The sequence below is a fragment of the Ptychodera flava genome, chromosome 6 (genome assembly GCF_041260155.1).
Source record: "Ptychodera flava strain L36383 chromosome 6, AS_Pfla_20210202, whole genome shotgun sequence".
Lineage (NCBI taxonomy): Eukaryota > Metazoa > Hemichordata > Enteropneusta > Ptychoderidae > Ptychodera > Ptychodera flava.
The window spans coordinates 37861091-37881852 of record NC_091933.1 but is presented as its reverse complement, the minus strand read 5'-3'; the positions used below and the strand labels follow the sequence as shown (position 1 = coordinate 37881852).

Below are 20762 nucleotides of genomic sequence, written 5' to 3'. Positions count from 1 at the left end.
ATTATACTATCTAGTGACTGACCCCAGCTGATAGGTGATGAAAGTCTATTTGAAATTTTGAAGTGATGATTATCGGCCGGTACTGATACTGTATTGTTTTAATTGCTTTGGCTTTTTTAAAACTTGCGAAGTTTGTCGTACAGATACATGTCAGGTTGTCTAACGCCATAGTACTTATTGAATACAAAGTTGCCGTGTGAGTTGTGGTTCAGGGACATTTTCCTAAAAGTGTGAGTAACGTTAACTCTAAAGAGTAAAAAAACTTTTCAGCATATTTAGTCCCTGAAAAAGAAAACTTGAAGAGGGCTTGCACGTTGTGCGATAGCGACGGCGTAAAACGTATAACAAAGAGTTCTGCGGAGTTTAATCCTGCGAAAGTCCTCGGAAAGTCTTGTGCGCAATCTAGGAACTGGAGGCTTTGTAACTTCAGGTTAAAGTTCTCGGTATAAGAGCTTCATGAACTGCTGGTTAAGTTCCTCAAAAAGTCAACCAAATAAAAATCCGAATTTTTCACTTTTGTTATATAGTTTGCTTTGATGGAATTAAATTACGTTTTCTGATAAAGGAGTGCGTGATTAGCTCTGGACGTGCTGATGGATAAATGCTGCAATCAAACATTTAGCCATTACAATGTTCTCTCGTGCGCTGCGCGCTTGGGTGTACGTTCTGAGCAAAGGAAGCCCTTGCCTCGCAACCTTACGGACATGAGATTTGCGAAGGTGTGAAAGACTGTTTGCCCGCATTAAGATGAGTCGTCGGCTGAACTTCGAAATTGGAAAAACAAAAGCCTGTGTGATGTGTGTGTTCAGGGATGTCATTATGTATCCCTTAACAGTCAATCAAAAGGCCTAATTTCCGAAGATATATGTAAGTAATGCGCTTTATTTATTAAAATCAACGAAAAACAGGAATTTTCTTTCTAAGAAAGTGTAAAATAACCTCAGTTTTTTAATTCACTTAAAATGTTCATATTTTGAAAATATTGTACGTATCGAGACCGTGGAAATTGTGATTTGGCAGTAAATAAAAGAGTGAACAAAAACGCCACGTGCATAAATGTGTCACGGCCAAGTACGTCTATACATTCATTAAGATATACAGTCATATAGTGCGGAAAATAATATGTCCTATATATCGTATATTTCAAAATACACAAGCAGAGTTAAGTACATTTACCTTGAACTATATCTTAATAGAGACAGAAACCAGACAGCCATACACTAAAACTTAAATGTACATCCTGAGACGAAGATATGGTTTGCAGATACACGAAACGACCCTCTCCCCGTAAAATGATATTGCTTCAAGTTGAAAAGAAAATAACATGTTCATGAAAGAAGCCTCGAGCTAGTCACAACTTTGGCTTCATGAATACAAAATCCCCCTTTCTATAAGTTCACAATTTCGGCTTGCTCATTCGCCGCTTCCACTCTCTCCACTGTATTCTTCGTCATCGCCTGATTCGCCGTCATCCTACAAGAGCGTAACAAACATATTGTAAGATTGCGACATGCTGTGGTGAACTTTGTCACTCTATTTCAGTAAGGCACTTCTGTCGAGTGCGGGCGGTTTTCGAAATGTATGTAGTGTCTATTTTTAAGTCTTGTAACTCTTGCACAGTTTGTCTTGCAGGAGAAATTGGCAGGGAAATTACCGATTTTTTTCACAAATATAACTTTGATAGCGTATAAGTCTACAATCGATTTATTTCTCCAGTACGAAAATTATGACAGTGACCCCCAATTTTTATTCTTTAGTTTGAAAGATAATGGTGGAAAGTTTGCTTGAGGAAAAGTTTACATGTAAGTCTTTCATTTTTGAGGCGAACTACCTTAAAGGTGCATCCTGGCAGGGGGATACCAGTGGCAAATCGTTATCCACGACCGTTACCACCGATACCTCGCCCTCAACGACAAGGATGTAGCAAATTCAAAACCTGTCGCGTCACATTCTTTCAGAGTAAAGAATATGATATCTTACCATCCCATCGCCCGAACCAGAGCTATCATCTAAATCTGGATAAGGAACATCGATATCATCACCACCGCCTGTTAAAGATAATTGTTACAGTGAACATCATAATGCAACGAATTTACATAACGATTCTATTACAGGATCCAAAACTATGATCGTAGTGGAATAAAGTTAAAGCGGCAAATATAAAAATCTCAATCACAGAAACCGTTATTTTTCAAATTTTCTGACTATTTATATCAAGCTTTGCTCGCCAGGGTTATTTTTTATTTTCTCTGTGCAGGTTGACTTCCCATTTACGGGTGGTTTTGTATGCAAAAAATCATTTTCCTCCACAGTTCCATTGTGCAATATATTCTTTCAGTATGTGAAATATAAAAACAGTTTCTTATTCTTCTGCCGAATCAAGCCGAAATATGCGGCGTCCATCTTGTTTAAACAGCCTGAACGAGTTCGTGTACAACTTCAAGTATTGGTAAAGTTGTATAGGTAAAATTGTGTATCAGAATACAGACTGAATATGTAGATTTGCGCCTTGTAACTTCATATCTATGCACGACAGCCAGACAAAGACAACTTTAATGTAGTCTAGGCCACAAGGGCAATTTTTACCGAAAGGTCACGTACAGTGATATTTTGCTTGCAGGGAATTATAATGAAACTGTGGAAAAGAAAGGGTATTTTATAAGACTTTGTAATATTACCTGGACAAGCTGGTAGGTTTACACACGTTTTCGCCTGATACGGTTTGCCAACACATTTTCTACCGCCGTTTTGAGGTGGTGGATTGTCACAGCTGCGCAGCCTCTGTTGAAAACTCCCACGGCCACATGTGTGTGAACATGGTCCCCATGGTTTCCACTCACTCCATTGACCATCAACTGTAATAGGCAGAAGTCAGAAATGTATGAAAATACATACGTACACATAGATAATACAATATATACATAGTTATACACATATGTACATAATGTAAAAAATATATATAAAATATTTAAAAACCAACAAAGCAAAAAGCAAAAACAAAAGTTCTATTTGTCAATATTATCCATAGTAAAACATTTCAGCCGAGCTTTAAAAATTTCAACATTGTAGCTGCACCGAATATCATCAGGAAGTGAGTTCCAGAAACTTGAGGCACGCATAGAAACGTCCTCTGGCCTGTTTGTGTACGGAATTGAGGGAGTAGCAATTTATGAGTTGAAGCAGAGCATGTCTGGTAACCATGAACATCATTTAATGGCACAAATTTCTCAGAGAGATATGTTGGTGCAGTATTCAGAAGACATTTATAGGCTAAAACACATGTAAAATAAAAGATGCGTTGTTTAACGGAAAAAAACATAGGTTGCTTCAAAGAGTGAATCAACATTGAGAAGAACTCTCAGTGCTCTTTTCTGTAACTTATACACTTTCTCGATATTTTTTAAATTGTATTTCCCCAAACTACACAACAGTAATCAATAGCTGACTGAATTAAACCGTAATACAGAACTTTTCTAAGATGACATGGAATGAATTTGAATAATCTTCGAAGTAAACCTACTCTCTTACTCAGAGTGAGACATAAATCGTCAATATGTTTGTCCCAAGCAATAACATTGTCCAATGTAACACCTAAAATCTTCTCAAATGAAACACAAGAGATATTACACTCATTAATGGCAATATCAAGTCTATCACCCATAGTGTCTGCACATTTTAATTTTTGGCGAGACCCAACCAACATGGCTTTCGATTTGCCTTCATTGATGACCATGCCATTGTTAATTACCCAATCGTTCACTGAAGTGGCGTCGTTTTGGAGCGACTGATTAACATCGGCAACTGAAATGCCAGATGTAAGGAGAGTCTGGTCGTCAGCATACATGTCTAGGTTAGAATTACACAAAGTCAGTGGCAAATCATTAATGAAAATGGTAAAAAGCAGTGGACCTAATATTGATCCCTGAGGCACACCAACAGTAACTTTTTCAACGTCAGAGATCTTACTCATGTGACAAACAACTTGAGAACGATCTGAGAGGAAAGATTCAAACCATTTTAACTCATTTCCATGCAATCCATAAAGAGACAATTTCCTAAGTAGTACATCGTGATTAACAAGATCGAATGCTTTAGAGAGGTCCAAAAACAAAACACCTGAAAGCCGACCACCATCAATGTTTTCAAGTAACTCATCACAAATACGTATCAATGCAGTTTGACAAGAGTGGTTCTTTCGAAAACCAGACTGAGTATCGTGAAGGACACCTTTATCAGACAAAAATTTATACAAAGTACAGTGAACATGACTTTCAATTACTTATAAATAGCTGGTAAAATAGAAATAGGTCTGTAATTGGACATTTCTGTTAAACTACCATTGCCTTTATAAAGAGGAACAACGCGTGCATTTTTAATAAGTCTGGAAAAACTGTAATGTATGTGTGTGTGTCCTCCATTGCAGATACAACATGCTTTAAATATTACCACGAGCGGGTTCAAATAAACATTTCAACATTACGTGTCTTTTATTAGGTTGGGTTCTCTATAAAGAGGTATGATCATGACATAGTATAAAATATATCGTTCTGCGCCATTTTAGTGAGTACTTTCCTCTCTGAAAAGATAACTGGTGTCATCGAGGAAGAAGAGCGTACTCTGCATGAGTTCACACAAGTTTCGAGGAAACAAACACAGTCTCTCGGCGACTATGAAGCAGGGACTGTGCAGTAATTTAGCTTTTCGTTGCTGTAGTTTCAAGCTTTCGCCGTTGCGAATAAGCTAATGATCGCAACGGACTACAGCGTGTATATGTGTTCGTATATCTGAGACACATTGATTATTTCAAATCTTAAACCACCTGTTAGAGTTAGGGTTGTTGAGTGGGTACACAATCTCGATGTTCTTTCCAGAAACCCGATATCACAGGCGTTTTCTTACCTTGGTGGCTCGGTAGGAAATGTTCAACCAGCATGCCGATAGCTTTTTCAAAATACGTATGAGTATGATCGACCATATTTCCGTGAGGAGTAACATGAAATGTCTTTTCTCACCTGGACATCCTACGTTATTGACACACTCGTCCGTGTCAATGATGTTGCCCGTACAGTATCTGCCGCCAAATTTAGGTACAGGGTTGGTGCACGAGTGAGATCGAATGCGGTATCCTTGTTCACCGGTACATGGAGTAGCTGAACAGGGCCCCCATTTGCTCCATTCCGACCAACCTCCATGCACTGTAAAAACCAACATTCACGAGAAAGTGGTCAATAGATGGCTGACTCTTTAACGAGAGAAAACACCGCATCCCTCTTTGTTCAGTTTCGTCTCTTTCACGAATGAGTTGAAATTAAAAAAAAACGAAAGAACCCTGAAACATACTTCGAATTCTATAAAAGGCATTATACGGATATATTTCACTGGTGTGACAGTGTGTCAATGACTGATGTGGTGACTGCTGAATGTTGAGGGGACGGTAGTTGCACCATTTGATACCGTTTAATCCCCTTTGGCTTGTTTTCGTTCTATAAGGTACTCTCTCTCTCTCTCTCTCTCTCTCTCTCTCTCTCTCTCTCTCTCTCTCTCTCTCTCTCTCTCTCTCTCTCTCTCTCTCTCTCTCTCTCCAAACCAGGTATGTTTGCATAGACTTCTGAATTGTATGGGTTATATATTATATATATATTATATATATATATATATATATATTATATATAATATATATATATTATATATATATATATATATATATATATATATATATATATATATATATATATATATATATATATATAAACTTGCATCTTCTCAGAGGGGTAAAGTGCTCGATGCAGGGACGCAGAGGAATATTACAATAAATATGAGAGCACATCAAGTATGTTTGGTACCTATTACTCGAGTTTCACGCATACACGCGATCGTCAGATAGTTAGATTTTATTGTATGAAATTTGCTCCAGGTGCTTACATATAAGTATCAGGTTCGGTCAAACCATTTGTTGTGGAGGGTTGAATTGAAATTTGACAAGTAAAATTTGTTTTCGTGTCGGTACTTGGAGACCAACTCGGAACGCTTGTTGAAAAGGTTGGACTTATCTGCACTGATTATGAATAGCTTCTCTGTAAGACAAAGGTTGCATTTCTTAGACACATTTGAGTGACTACTTCTTTTCGCTGGATTGACCATGATATATTAAATGGTTTGTCCTGAGATTTCAAGTGACATACATACTTTGATAACTCTGTGCTGTTGGCGTATGCCTTGCTTCGGAAAGATTGGACATGATTTGCGTAGCGTGTTTTTTAAATGTGTTGTCAGTTAGACCGATGTAATGTTTCGCCTCATTGGCATCGCTTGTAACAGTAGCTTTATAGATTATGGATTTAGACTGGCAAGCCCCCTGGAGTGGGCAATTGGTCTTGATACGGCATTTATACATTCATCAGTGAGTTTTTTATCATTGCGTTGGGTGACCCGTTTGTTGTGTGATTTCATAATACTGTCCATGTTCTGCATGCAGCTGTAGCTTAATTTGACTGTATTTCTGTTAAGAACTTTAAGTAATTTACAATCGTTCGGGAAATGTTTCTCAAGGAGACGGAAGAATTCCTTTCCGACGTTGGTTTTCACACTCTTACTGTAGGGTGGGTTGAGTCATGTAATTCTACGTGTTGACAAGCCGGCAAAGAAAACAAGAAACAGACAGCGTTGAATTACATATACATACAAGAAAATCTACCTATCTGACGATCGCGTGTATGCGTGAAACTCGAGTAATAGGTACCAAACATAATTGATATATATATATATATATATATATATATATATATATATATATATATATATATATATATGTGTGTGTGTGTGTGTGTGTGTGTGTGTGTGTGTGTGTGTGTGTGTGTGTGTGTGTGTGTGTGTGTGTGTGTGTGTGTGTGATACGGTGACTTTTGAAAGACAGTCAATATTTTGGAACAAGGAACGATTTTTGTCAACTTTGTGTCAATTTAGAAGTCTTATATCGGTCAGAACAATGGTGAGCGAAATGTCCTTTTAACCTCACTTACAGACGCTTAGCAAAAATCAAGAAAAATTATTTTATGATAGCTATCTGTGATATACTCCTGATCACTTAATTCCTGTTAGAAACCGCAATTAAACTGTAGGTTTGCCGTTGCACACAGTATAGCTACATTGAACACTAATACATGTACTAGTATTACGCGTGGCGACGTTATCTCAGTTTGCAGTTGATTTTGAGATGCTCAATGGCATAAAGAACCATCAAGCAGTAACTTTTCCCATGTCTGTTATCTGTTAATCTACACTCATTGTACAGGACGTCAAGAGGAAATCCAGGTACTGCAAGAGAGGGAGAACATACATCCTACACAGTCATACCGTGGTTCAGAGTACCCTGTTTTCGTATCCTGTTTTCTTATCACAGTTTAGCATAATGTCAAAGTGGAGATTACATCGGATCATGCTAGATTGAAATGATTTGCACGCATCCCGTCATTGTCTGAGACACACATCTCAGGACCTGGCTGTTTGCAAAAGAAAACGATTGTATAATGCACACCTTTCCCCTTGCTTTGGTGTATGGTGGGAGTTCAACCTACAAACCGTGGGCATGGGCTCAATACACATTATGTGCTCACGACAAAGCAGCAAATGTTACGACGATGTGCAAAGGTAAATGAAGACACGATATTGGAAGTAGATTTACCATAGAATAATTTACAATCTATAAATTTGAGGAAGAAGGGAGCTATGTCATTCTATGTTGGAGAAACAACAGATCGAAAATCCCCTCTTCTGTTACTCGACTCAACAAGTTACATGTTATAGGATAGTGTGTGTGCAGTCCCTCCACTAAATAAACATGTCAAATAGCTACCTTTAGAAGACCGTTTACAACCCTCATGTGATCTTTGTATTCCGATATTTGATATTGCATAGCATGTGTAACATTTTACTATAATATTGTATCATGTATTATGTATCGTGTATTACGTACTGTTGTGTCAGACATGTAACCTCCCGAGACTTACAGCATGGATAATGTGGACAATACTTTCGATTATATCGTCTAACGTTAATGTTATAATCCACTGATGGGTAAACAAGGGCATCGGTGATGTTAAACTCATCTTTTTTATTGACACGTGGAAGGATACTCCATAACAATTATGCGGTGATGGGGTTCATACATGTCTAAATATTCAGCGTTTAGAATCTACAACGATTTAAACTGACCTTTATGTATGCATTTTACAATAAAAATGATTTGTGTGTGTGTGTGTGTGTGTGTGTGTGTGAGAGAGAGAGAGAGGGGAGGGAGGAGGGATAGAGAGAGGGGGAGGGAGGGGTGCAAGGTGCATATTATGCTGTTCTATCCCAGGAAACCAGATAAAATCGATGACATGCGACGTTGTCCGCAAATAAGATAACAAAAGAGGAAGGGGAAAGTTGCTTCTAAATAATATCAATCACGTAAGATGTCATCCGTCTTTAGGGGTAAATTCGCTTCTTTCCCTCGTTTCACCATCTCTGTATCTTTTAAATCAATCAAGACCTTCAGATAGTCCTTTACATTGCTTGTATAGAGATATGAGCAACGACACCCGCAAATCTGAATGTCATTTGAGTTCGCTTCCTGTACAACACCGTGATAGCACAAGCCCTCCGGTGGTGATAGCATCAGCTTCTGCTCTTTTTACTACTTTCAGGATACTGCACTGTGTTTTTTTTTCACAGAAAACCTTCAATTTATCTTATACTAATCTAAACGCGAAATATAATCTACGGCTGTTATTATATTTTTAAAAAAGTAAACAGAACGATTGGATTTCAATTGAGAGAAAAGGTTTGATCTCCTATTTGCGAAACGCTGTAACTTTTGATATATTTTCAAGTTTTGTTGTTGTTGTTTGTACATCAGTTTCTCCATCCTCTCCAATAGTAACTTTTGTTATATTTCAAGTTTGTTTTTGTTTTTGTTATTTTTTTCTTTTTTTTTGGTAAATAAACAGTTTCCCATAGGCCTACCTCTCTAATTTTATGCCAATACACCACAGTGTTCAACTTGTGACTGAACACAATCTCTATGTGTGTTGTTTAAAACATGGATTTAAGTCCGGCCCAGAATTCACTTGTCAACACAAATATTGTATGTTACACACGAGGTGTGGTGTTGTCAAGGCGAATACTTTCATGTATTTCAACATACTTAAGCGAGGAAAGCAGTATTTAAAGAGATAAAAAAATAGTATAAGCTACAGCCTGTCAAAACATACTTTCTTGATCTTAGCTCTTGAATTTTTCATCAATTTCTTAGAATAGTTTTAAAATTATTTATTCTTTCAAACCATGTTACGCTGGCTATCTTGAAGAACCTGTAGACAACACCATGTTTCTAAGTTCACAATGTTTCATTTTCATATCAAGTTCGTTACTTACCTGGGCATCTCCTTGGAGCATTGCACCTTTTTACTTGTTTTGCGAACCCCTCGCAGTCACGGCCGCCGAACTGAGGCTCCGGGTTTGTGCATGTTCGCCGTCTGCTGGTGCGTCCTTTGTCGCAAGTCGCTGAACACTGGGACCATGGACTCCATCCACTCCAGGAACCATGAACTGATTGTTATCAAAACACAACGATGGTTGTTATAACTGGTAATTTCATGCGCACATTTGGAAGGGGCGAGGAGTACTGATGAACGCCGACAAAGTTGAGAGTTAGGAAGAGTTGGAGATGTCAACGGTAACGTATTAGTCCTTCGTTGATCACTGTACTTGTTGTTTGTGTGCTAAGTGCATCTGTCTCCGCTCAAAAAAGACCATAAAAAAATTTGTAAAACATGCCATTCTAAAATTGCTTTCTCTTCAATATCACCGAATAACTGACCTGGGCACGGATCTAATTCGCAGATCTGTATCTGTTGACTTTGACCTCTACACTGCTTGCCGCCAAACATTGGCGGAGGCTGGTCACACTCTCTGATACGCCTCCGAGTTCCATCGCTGCCGCAGGTCTTAGAACACGCCGTGTACTCCGACCACTGACCCCAATTGCCATCGACTGCAAGTTAATTTGAACAGAATGACTAGTAGCGTCGGCAAATACTTTTTTTCTTGAAATTGTTATGGGGAACACACTTTGGGATAGGTTCGGGTATTTTTTAAGGGTCGCCATGGTTCGGGTAGGGAGAGACAGAATGGCCAAAGACAACTGATGCGTGTTGTGGCGATGAGTAACCAAATCAACTCTGACCTTTATTACTAGTAACACCACAGGTCAATATATACATTACAGTATGGATAATCATTAGTATCTAATAAAAAAGACACGCCTAATTAAATACGAGCTCAATCAGTAATTTGGAAATGAGTTGATAGACGGAGCTTCACCATACACGTGATTCCCAACAGTTGTCTTGATTATCCGGAAAGGATATAAATTATAGCATTCTCATTATTTGGACAATTAGCTCATACATTAATGCACATGATACACACGTCGTGCTAGATGACGCGTTTTTTATGATGTACTATGATGATTTTTACACTTGCAATTTCCATTGTTTACCTGTCGTAATAATTCCTCACCTTCCAAATCGTTTCCGATTAAAAATCAACTCTAGTCGCGATATCGATCGCTTCAAAATTGCATTCATAGACAGGGTGAATAAGATCCGTATGGCTTCAATAGACTTGCATGCACACTCTCGCTCAGTAACCTAATCTGTCCCACAACCAGTCTAATTTATTATTTGTGATGGCATGTTTTGTTTTCAAATGTCCAATGCAAAAACCATCTGCATTCTCTTGTTTTCAAATGCGAAAAGTGGTCAGCAGTTTTGTTCATCCCTTCGCGGTAGATTTATTTGCGTGTTCGTACATTCCATTGAGATTCTTTTGATAACATCTTGATGCGAACAAGAAGCATTATTTTGACGTAAAAAATGATTTGTTGACGGTCATCGAACATCATTCGAGACATATGCGCGTCATGTCGTTTTTCTTCATTCATAAGAATAGTCCTCAAATTCTTCATCATTCCCAACAAAACGACTAACAAAATCTCCTCAGACTAAATAATAAACGAAACTATTTTGCAGTCAGTTGAAAAACATATAAAGCAAACCAGTTACTATGGCAACAACAGTCTTATACAAAAGTGGTGAGAGATGAACGCGAATAAAATGAGAAGCCACACCATCGCATCGCTCATAATCATATCAAATATAAGGGACTAGAACAAACTTTTTTCTCGACTGTAACTTTAATAAGATGCTTGACAGCAGAGAAAAAAACGTTTAGGGCCTATGTCACCTCAAATGATTTTCATATGTATGACTGTGCGTTTAATTCGATTCCTACGCCTTTCGTTTGTTGCGTTGGTAAGCTTGTCACATAAAATTGTACTTACTTGGACAGTTTCCCATGTCACAGTCACGTGATTGGATCTTATTCCCTTGGCAGTCACGTCCTCCGTGCTGGGGAGGAGGGTTATTACAAAAACGCTGTCTGTTTTCCCTCCCAAAGCCACAGGTGACCGAACAGGATGACCAGAGACCCCAATCGCTCCATTCACCATTGACTGCAAATGTTAAGGGGGAAGGGAAAAAATCACTCAGCATCTTACACGAACAAAGTAATAAATATCGTTTTCTTTCTATCATCAGGTTATTCAGATTTTTCCAGCCATGTGTTGAAAGTTTCGCCTCATTTGCACATACAAACGGGTCGAAATCGTGCATCCAACCATGGCGCCGACGACATGTCTCGTGTTTAAGGGCAAAAACAACATTTGAAGTTAAGAATGGGCCATTATATCTTTGGATAGGGTGGCCAGATCAAGAATGTGCATCTTTTTTGCCTTCAAAGTTTGACACATTCTTCGGGGCCGTTCAAGTTTTCATATTAACTTCACATCACACCACATTTTTCAGAGCTCAATTAATTTATTTAAGCGAATTTATTCAGCAAAGTGTCATAAACGTTTCGGCAATATTTTGCCCTCAAGTGTTTTAACCATTTTTGACCACCCCTCGAGACATATAATGATCGATCCCTTTAGATTTCCTTCGTACATTCTGACTTCATCTTTATTTGGCAGACTCTTACAAGTCGGAACTTCAAGATACAATACCGTTTGTTTTCTAGGATTTACGCACCAACAGACCGTGAACACAGTCAACCTTGCGAGAGAGCTGCGTGCAGCTGTTCTTCGCCCCTATCACATCTTGTGACAGGTTGACTTTAGACCTACCTGGACAGATATCTTGCATGACGCAAGGGATGACTTGCTGGGAGTTTCCACGCCCTCGGCAGTCGTGACCATCTTTACACGTGCGTTCTCTCCGGCTGTAACCTTCCTCACAAGTCTTGCTACACTCACCCCACTCGCTCCACGGATTCCATGCTGAAGGAGAACATAGCGGTCATGAAAGTAACTTGAAACCAATATAAACCGACTTTCACAGGTAACACAGGTACTTTACATGCACTTGTCATCGTCTACCCTTTACCCTGTTATGGAAAACAGTTGTAAGCTAGATATGTTTCCATTTTACCGTACGAAACGGAAAGTGTTTGCACAGTCGCAAGACAAAGCTTCGATACGCTTTACGGTACGCAAGAATCCACCTAACTAAAAGTATTAAAATTGCTGCCAGTAGTTGCCGTGGAAAGGCCGGTAGTTCTTCGGTGATGATTAACCGGATATGGGTTCAGGAAACACCTACGACTCTAGGAATAGATTTTCAACGTGGGTAGCACCAGAAACTTTACTTTTCAAATTGAGCCGAAATCCTGGAAAATTCTTTAAAAGTTACAGCCAATAGGGCTTACTGTTACTTATGACAATACTGAAAATTGCCTGAGAAAGGCTAGCTGCAGCCTACCCTACATGTATAAACACCTTCGAGTAGACGGTTCTAGTATCGACCTTGATGTATATTATAATACGTGGTTGCACTTGACATTCATCATTTGGAAAATCGACATTATTTGATTTCATGGTTGCCTTTATACCTTTTTGTTTCTTTACATGTTACAAAAACGCCAAGTCAATAGCGATTTCGCTATAGAAAAACCTGATGAAAATAGTCTTGGTACAACCAGGTTCTACCAAAAGGGGGCGCTAAATTGATCCGCTCTTTTCTGAGCCAACTGCTCTTTGTCATCATCGGTTCCTTGACCTATGCTCTCCTCCAAGCAACGACGTGCTACATAAATACCTTGATGACATATATCTAGAAGAATGACGCAATCAAGGTATTTACGTCACTTGCCTGCAAGGTAGGGTTTGAAGTCGATATATTATGACAATCAACTACTAATCACATCCATTGCGTACTCACATGATACAAACAATAACCAAGAAACATCAAATGTCAATAACACCACTTCAAATGTCAAAATCAAACCTACGATCGTCATCCTCTTCTGGCTGTTCTTCCATTATTTGCCGGCAACTGATGCAGTTGCGTCCTCGGAAATTCGTCCCCCATCCTTTACCGCCCCGTCGACAACAGTCAACGCCATCCACGAAGTTGTCCTCTATTGGCTTTCGACAGCGCCCTTTCTGAGGAAGATACTTCTCGAAACAGTGGTCAGCCCCTTCGGACAAAAACAGGCAAAACAAAACAAGAATAATGAGTACATTGTCAATGTATAAATATTCGGTTTCATAATTTAGCGAGCGAGACTATGGTTGGTATACATCAACTAACGTTCAAAATGCTTCTTTCGGACAATTCAAAGCTATCAACCTACAGGTTGGTATACTGTGGAATTTTCGAGCAAGACATTTGTTGGGCGTGTCTGAGTCTCCACATAACAGTCTCCTCATTCTATTTGTCGGAATCAGCTGTACTGCAAGCGTGATGTATGAGTTTTCATATCGTCACGGAGGAAACTTTTAATATGTTAATTGCCACGTAGAGCGGTGATTTGTAATTATTAATGTCGGCAACTGAGAGTCGACGCAAATGGCATCTGCCAATATGAATTACGCATACACATAATGTATCATAATGACTTTGTGATGAGATGGGTCGTCATCGGAGACTGTAGCACAGTCACTCGTGATCAGTCTATTCCGCTCGGCGTCTAAGCCCCATAGACGTGTATACATATGCCTGAGAAAGACCCAACTTGGGTTTTTCTCAGGCATATGTACACACGTCTATGGGGCTTAGACGCCGAGCGGAATAGACTGATCACGAGTGACTGTACCTGTAGCAGCGCCATATGGCTTTCCGTCAAGAAATGAAACCAGGTCACTACAGTTTGCAGAAAATGATATTTTATTACTCGTCTTACAATTGAATAGAGTGCAACGCTGTGCAAAATCTATACGAAAGGTGCCTGACAGCGCTATTGTGTTAGTAAACCATGCTTAAAGAGTGTAGCTGTACCAGTAACTGCGTGCTGTTTCAACGAACCCCATGGTGAAAGGCTATGGAGACGGACGACATTGCTGCAAAATGGACGACAGATGCCGTCAATCAGTTTCATAGACATAACTTTTTTATAACTTACGGTGTTTCAGGGCGACTTCTAATAGTTGATTCAGTCTTGCCAGCGATTACAGAAAGCGTGGCTATCAAGAATATAGCGTTTAGCGCAATAGCAATGACAATGAAAATCGTATTTCCCTCAACGCTCCGGGATTAAAATCTATATTAAATGGGTTCCAAGCGATGTAAAGCGAAATCTGTAAATTGTCACTTTTGGCAACGCGATGCTGTACACCCCGGCACATATTTGTTCAACATTAGGTATCCTGCAATTTAGAAACGTATTTTTTCGCAACACGGAGGCTGAGTTATCGGATAATCGGATGTCCAGGTTACTTGCCACTTTACTCCGAATTAATTGTTCCCGTTAAGGTAGTACGAGCCCTTAAACTTTCGCTCAATTCGCCTCAAATCTCTCTCGAGGAAACTTTAAATGTTTCTTGTTCATATAAAAGAGTATTTCATAATATTTTCAGAACATTTTACCGTAAAACAGTCAGATTGGGTATCCATCTTTGAACAGGTGTAAATTTAAATTCCTCTTGGTAGTGTCCCGTATTTGGCTTATAGTTAAACTTTGTACATTTAACATTCCGACCAACGGTTCAACATTTCTGAAAGTACACCTTTCGGTGGAGCAGGAAGGGTACACACAAAGACGCTAACACTGAGGATATTTAACGTATCCGTTACCATACCTGGCGGATGTTGACATCAATCAATACTCGCTCACCCGTGACCTGATTATTTCACACGTGAACGTCTCGATCGAGACCAACCAGCCGTAACTTCGATCGCTTGTTTCTATTGCTAGGTTCATTATTCATGGCACTACAGTTCATGGGTGTATTGTTCGTTGGTACTGCAATTTCAGCCATGCTAACACATACCGTGATCAATAACCGGAGACATCACTGACATCGAGAAGTTTTCAAAGAAGAATAGACCCACTTCACATTGTCAGAAACGTAGTCAAGTGGTCGTCTGGGCGTGTCTGGTGTAAAGTAGACCTTAGAGCACTATACTGCAGCTCGTTCTACAAGTGCGAGATGAGCCTTCATAGACAAAAGTCTGTTTCTTTCTAGACTCTCTCACAGCCTCTGGGTTGCCACGCAGCGTCTGATCTCTACCATACACTGATGTGCCCTATTTGTCGGGCTAAGCCAATCCCAAGGCAGACGCGTATCGAAACCAGGATATGCCAACACGATGGGCCTAGTTACAACTTTCTTAATATACTCTCCCACATACATTCCCTCCATACTAGTTGTCCATCGAATACACTTGTTTTCAAATCAAACGTCGACGCTGACCTTTAAAATGAGCGAACGTGTGACCTCTCCCATTCTTATCGCTCCTTTTAGACATATACATAAAACGTTGATTTAATAGTTTGCTGTTTTCTTCTGGCGACCATGCATAATAATTGTATAATTCTGTTCAGCAGTATCGCCATTGCTGGTTTGAAGATCACAGTTGATGTAAGGCTTCCGACGGTGTGTCACGTTTTACTTGCGCACCTGTTTATTCTCTGTTTTTGTCTCACTTTTTATATCCCCCTCTCTATCTCTATCTGTCTCTGTATCTTTTCTGCCCTCTCTCTCTCTCTCTCTCTCTCTCTCTCTCTCTCTCTCTCTCTCTCTCTCTCTCTCTCTCTCTCTCTCTCTCTCTCTCTGAAGAAAGTTGTTTGCAATCGACGTAGCTACGACCATTGTCAGGATTTTTTGATCGGCTCAGGTTATTAAACGGGAATTCTGATTGCTGCTAAAAACTGGCTTAAATTTCATCAAAGCAGTTAGTCTATGTAAAAAAAACTCTGCGAAATATATAGCCGTAATCACGCATGGGTTTAGAGGGCGTTACTCGAGGGAACAGTCTAGTCCCCGCTTACGGTCGTAGCACAGCAGTATTAACTTGTGGGACAAGTACGTTAAAGTCTGCTCTGCTGGCATTCTTAGGAAGATGTGCGATGCATCACATTCCGAACACGAACAGGGGAATTGTGAGTCTCTGAGAATCGCCAGAATAGAAATTCATCTCTGCTTTCCTGACCTACGCTGAAGAAACGCATGTTCCTTGTCAACAAAACTTGTGGAGTTGACATCAGTCTAGAACACTTGCGGATCTCTATAGAGATTTTCCTGTATGTTTATCCACTAGTTTGATAAATATCGCTATTCGGATACATATTTCCAGGGTAAAAAAGCAATTTTAGACCTAAAATGTTCAACATAATGGAGAATAAGCAGATCAGTGATGACAAAACACTGACAAGCCGGAGGAGAGTGACTTGAACATAACTCATGTCCGAAATTTATTGACTTGGGCATACAAATACTGATCTGTGGCCAAAGTTGCAGTTATTGTGGCTCTAAAATAGATCCTCGCCTGCAAATCTTCTATCAATTTCTCTTGATTAGGAAGACGTTTTTTTACAGACAAATTGGATTAACCCTTCCGTGACTCTATCACTAATGGGATAAAGTATACGCCACCATCTTGCTAATTGCATTACATCTGTCGTATCATGGATTTGCACTCGCTATCTCGCCTTCGGGTATGGAAACTACACAGAAATATGAAGCAAATTAATGCTGGAGTCCTCATGGTTGCTGAAGCACTGGAATACACGATGTGCGCGGACAGATAACCGTTATTTATTCACGATGACGCAATATTGTAAATTATACACTTCCGGTTTCTCTAAACTGTTGAAAGGCGGGGTTGTCATATAGTAGGATGATGGTGGCGAATTTCGAGGTACTTGGCTAAAACCACACCGATCAATTGACATATATTTTTTCTGTTTTTAGGGGGTTGGATTAGAGACTCTAGTGCAGAAATGCATGAAAGCTGCTACTTTGTCGGGGTTATCCGATATAAAATAAACGTTTGTGCAGTAAGAGTCGCTGAGCTTGATTGGCTATCACACCAGGTGTTCGCCTTCTTTGTATAAACTCGCAATTGTTATGTGAATAAATCGATAGTACCTACGTTCAATATGTAATGGAACGAAGTATAGCTATAAGTATAAAACGATGCTATTTCAACTCCGAAAAAACAGGTATGTGAAACATCCTAGCGGAAGAACAATGTTGACATAATTTTGTCCATGGTTATGCAACGGTATTTAAAATAAAGTAAACTTGCCCCGAGCAAGTACTTCTTCCGTCCTGTCAAAAGTCCCTAAATTTTGAAGGCGGGCGAGTAATTACCATCTGATGGATCCATCCACGAAAAGCATTCTAGCAAGCCAGAGCTTTCTTCCGCTCCTCGGAGCTCTTGCCGTAAAGAGGCGCGTGGAAGTTTACGACGACGTCCAGTTAAGACGAGTCACCTTAACGTAGGGACAGACGAGCAATTAGGAGTCAGAAGGACTTCAAAAGTATTTTCACTGTCAAACAGTTCCATGACATGTCCAGAGCAGTACCCAAGGTCTGTCGAGAGACAACTCCGATTATGTCACAGGAACTCGAGCAACAACCAAACGCAGCCCTAAAAGTTGACGCAGGGGAGTTGTTCGCATTCGTAATTCTTAGTTTTTGTAATTACGTTTTACTAGATGTTAAAAGATGGTGCCGAAGGTTTGATGACGGAGTTTTAAAAATTCTATATAGTACTAATCGGAAATATAAATTGCGTGGCTGCTCGTGCTTGTGTTTTGTACATTATATTGATTACATTCAAAATCTTTGGCTTCGTATTGTAGATCTTGAATGTTTCGAAAACTGTCACAGTACCAATAATAGCAGTCTAGAGGAACACTCGAGCTACATTAACTTAGTGCTTTTATACATATATACCTGGTAAGGATAGTTCTAGTATTCTACCAAAAGGGTTCTTAAGTATGTGTTTTGTGTAGGATATTCATTTTAGCCTATTTAAAACAGAACGAACTAGGGTTGCGCGATCGACAGTTCGTGCCAAGAATTTCAACTTTCCCCTAGAGAGCTTCTTACAGGTTGCATGATGACGTAATAAGATGACAGCCTTGAGAGGCTGATGGTGTGTGTATGTTGTGTCTCAAATGCAAAGTTCGATCACTCATTGGACTGGGGCAAGTAGAATCCAGCCCAAATTAGAAAAAACCTATTGTTCCGTTCCAATAGGCTTGCTTGGGTTTCGGTTTTAAGCCCGGAGTCAGACTGAACGCATCGCTGGTTGCGTTGTCGGGGGTAACCGACCGCCTTTTGTACCCTCTGACGGGCCTTCCGCTTGCACATTTTATTGTTGAGCCATCAAACTCATCATGGTCTACCTGTAAAACACTCTACGAAGCCTATTAAATGTGCCTCGATGATTGAAATTGTCGTAGAATTCCAGATGAGCGACGGTACCTGTCAGTGGGGAAAACACACTCTCTCTCTCTCTCTCTCTCTCTCTCTCTCTCTCTCTCTCTCTCTCTCTCATCGCGAATGGAACAAACATTGAGTGGGCGTCAAAACGTCTGCAGTCACAATTAAATGTACCGCTATTAACCTGACAAGGATTTAAATAGTCTGCTTCGGCTTGACTACCGTCGGACAATGGACAATTCACTGGAGTCAAACATCAAGTGAGTCTTTTAAAAGGTAGCGACATACCTTATAGACACTTTCAGATTTTTATTTTTTTCTCATTTATAGAAGTCCTAAACTCCAATAAAGTATATATTTTCTGAAAGCCCTGATATTGGGAAATCCGACAGTGCACAGTACAGAGTCATTATTAGCATAATAGTCACGTGACAAGCGTTTTGCTGAACCTTCCAAAAATCGAGTTATCCTCCCTTTAGAGAACGCACTACAAGATTTTCGGTCGAAATTTGTGCACTAAAAAGCCTTGATAATATCCTTCAAATCCGTGTTTACATGCCTTTGTTTTTGTTAATGCACTGTTGAAGGTGTTAGACTAAGGTGCTTTTCAAGGAGTTGTAATTGTCGCGCCATATTAGTTTGAATGGAGACTCGGAGAAAAATCGCAGACACATATTTGAAGGGTATTGCTAAGGCTTGCCATTACACAAATTTCAACAGGAAACCTTGCAGCATGTTCTCTGTAGGAAGGAAAAACTGACTTTTTAGAAGGTTCAGCAAAATGATTGTCACCTGACTATTATGCAAATGATGACTCTGTACTGTGCGCGGTCAGATTTCCCAATATCAGGGCTTTCAGAAAATATATACTTTATTGGGGTTTGAGACTTCTATAACTGAGAAAAAAATAAAAAAATGTGAAAGTGTCTATAAGGTATGCCGCTGGAGAGTAGATGCAAGTGCAAAAATCGAATGCGGACGATGTGAGAGTGACAGGGGCTGGCCCGATCGATGGCATCTGACGCACCAAAAAGTATGGGATCAATGGACGGCTTCCAATGTGATAATAATGTGATTACAGATTTTAAGACTCTCAAATAAATATTTCACACTGAGTCCTTCTTAAATCAATCGTGTTCGAAAAACAGGATTACTGAGTCCGTCCCACTACGCAAAACAAACGATATGCATGAGAAAGGCGTCCATTTTCTTTATTCAGCGATCTCAATCCGTTTTCAGTTTCGTCTGCACACCGACAGACGATAAGTTATAATAAGAATCGGTTATCAACAGAACAGTTGTGTTTTTCAGCGCTTCCCGGTGATAATGCAAAGGGCAATCAAAGGTGTTTCCCGTGAAGCAAAAGTACAACTATGCGTAGCTGTAGTACAGTACACTGAAATGAGCCCCCGCCCGGGAAAATTAATACTAGGCAGTCTGTCGAGAGAAACTATCATTAGACTATAGTCTCGTTACTATATCAAGATTACAAAAATATCCTTTGAGTAACCGTTGGTCTATAAAGCTCGTTACACTCCTGCCTTATTCCCACGGGGATTCGATTTTGTCCTTCAGAAACCCGAAGAAAACAAGCGCCGTTGAAATAAAGAGTTAGCCTGGGAGAATGAACGAGGACATTGGAGGAACATGAAAGAAGGTACTTTACCTGCAAGCGAAGCTAGTAACGCTGACGACATACATAGTAACACAGTTATTATTCCCGTCATTTTGAGCGGTGCACGTAGTTCGCGAGCCTCCTCCGCAAAGGAGAGTTGAACCTCTAATGCATGTACATGAATGCGAATGTACGGCTCAGTGCCGTATCTGCTTCCCGTATGCAAAGAAGCCGGGATGTGAGCGCTCGGTGGTTCTCAGAATAAACCATTCCACGTCAGAGGGAAAGCACCGGGAAGGAACTGCGAGGGACAACCCGAGTTTCAAGTTACGGAAATAAGGATATATATGTTCGGACAACGCAAAGAAAATT

At 39.8% G+C, this 20762-nt stretch overlaps 1 protein-coding gene across 1 annotated transcript; it reads right to left on the bottom strand.

Annotated features, from left to right (window-relative positions):
- Positions 1-862: 862 nt before the first annotated feature.
- LOC139135687 (properdin-like) lies at positions 863-20661 on the bottom strand. The gene is made up of 10 exons (XM_070703312.1): positions 20442-20661; positions 13390-13578; positions 12227-12379; positions 11384-11554; positions 9860-10033; positions 9415-9588; positions 5013-5195; positions 2679-2855; positions 1981-2048; positions 863-1473 (listed from the first exon to the last, which is right to left on the bottom strand). The coding sequence occupies exons 1-10, from the start codon at positions 20500-20502 to the stop codon at positions 1414-1416; spliced, it is 1410 nt and encodes a 469-aa protein (XP_070559413.1). The 5' UTR covers positions 20503-20661; the 3' UTR covers positions 863-1413.
- Between the last annotated feature and the right edge of the window lie 101 nt (positions 20662-20762).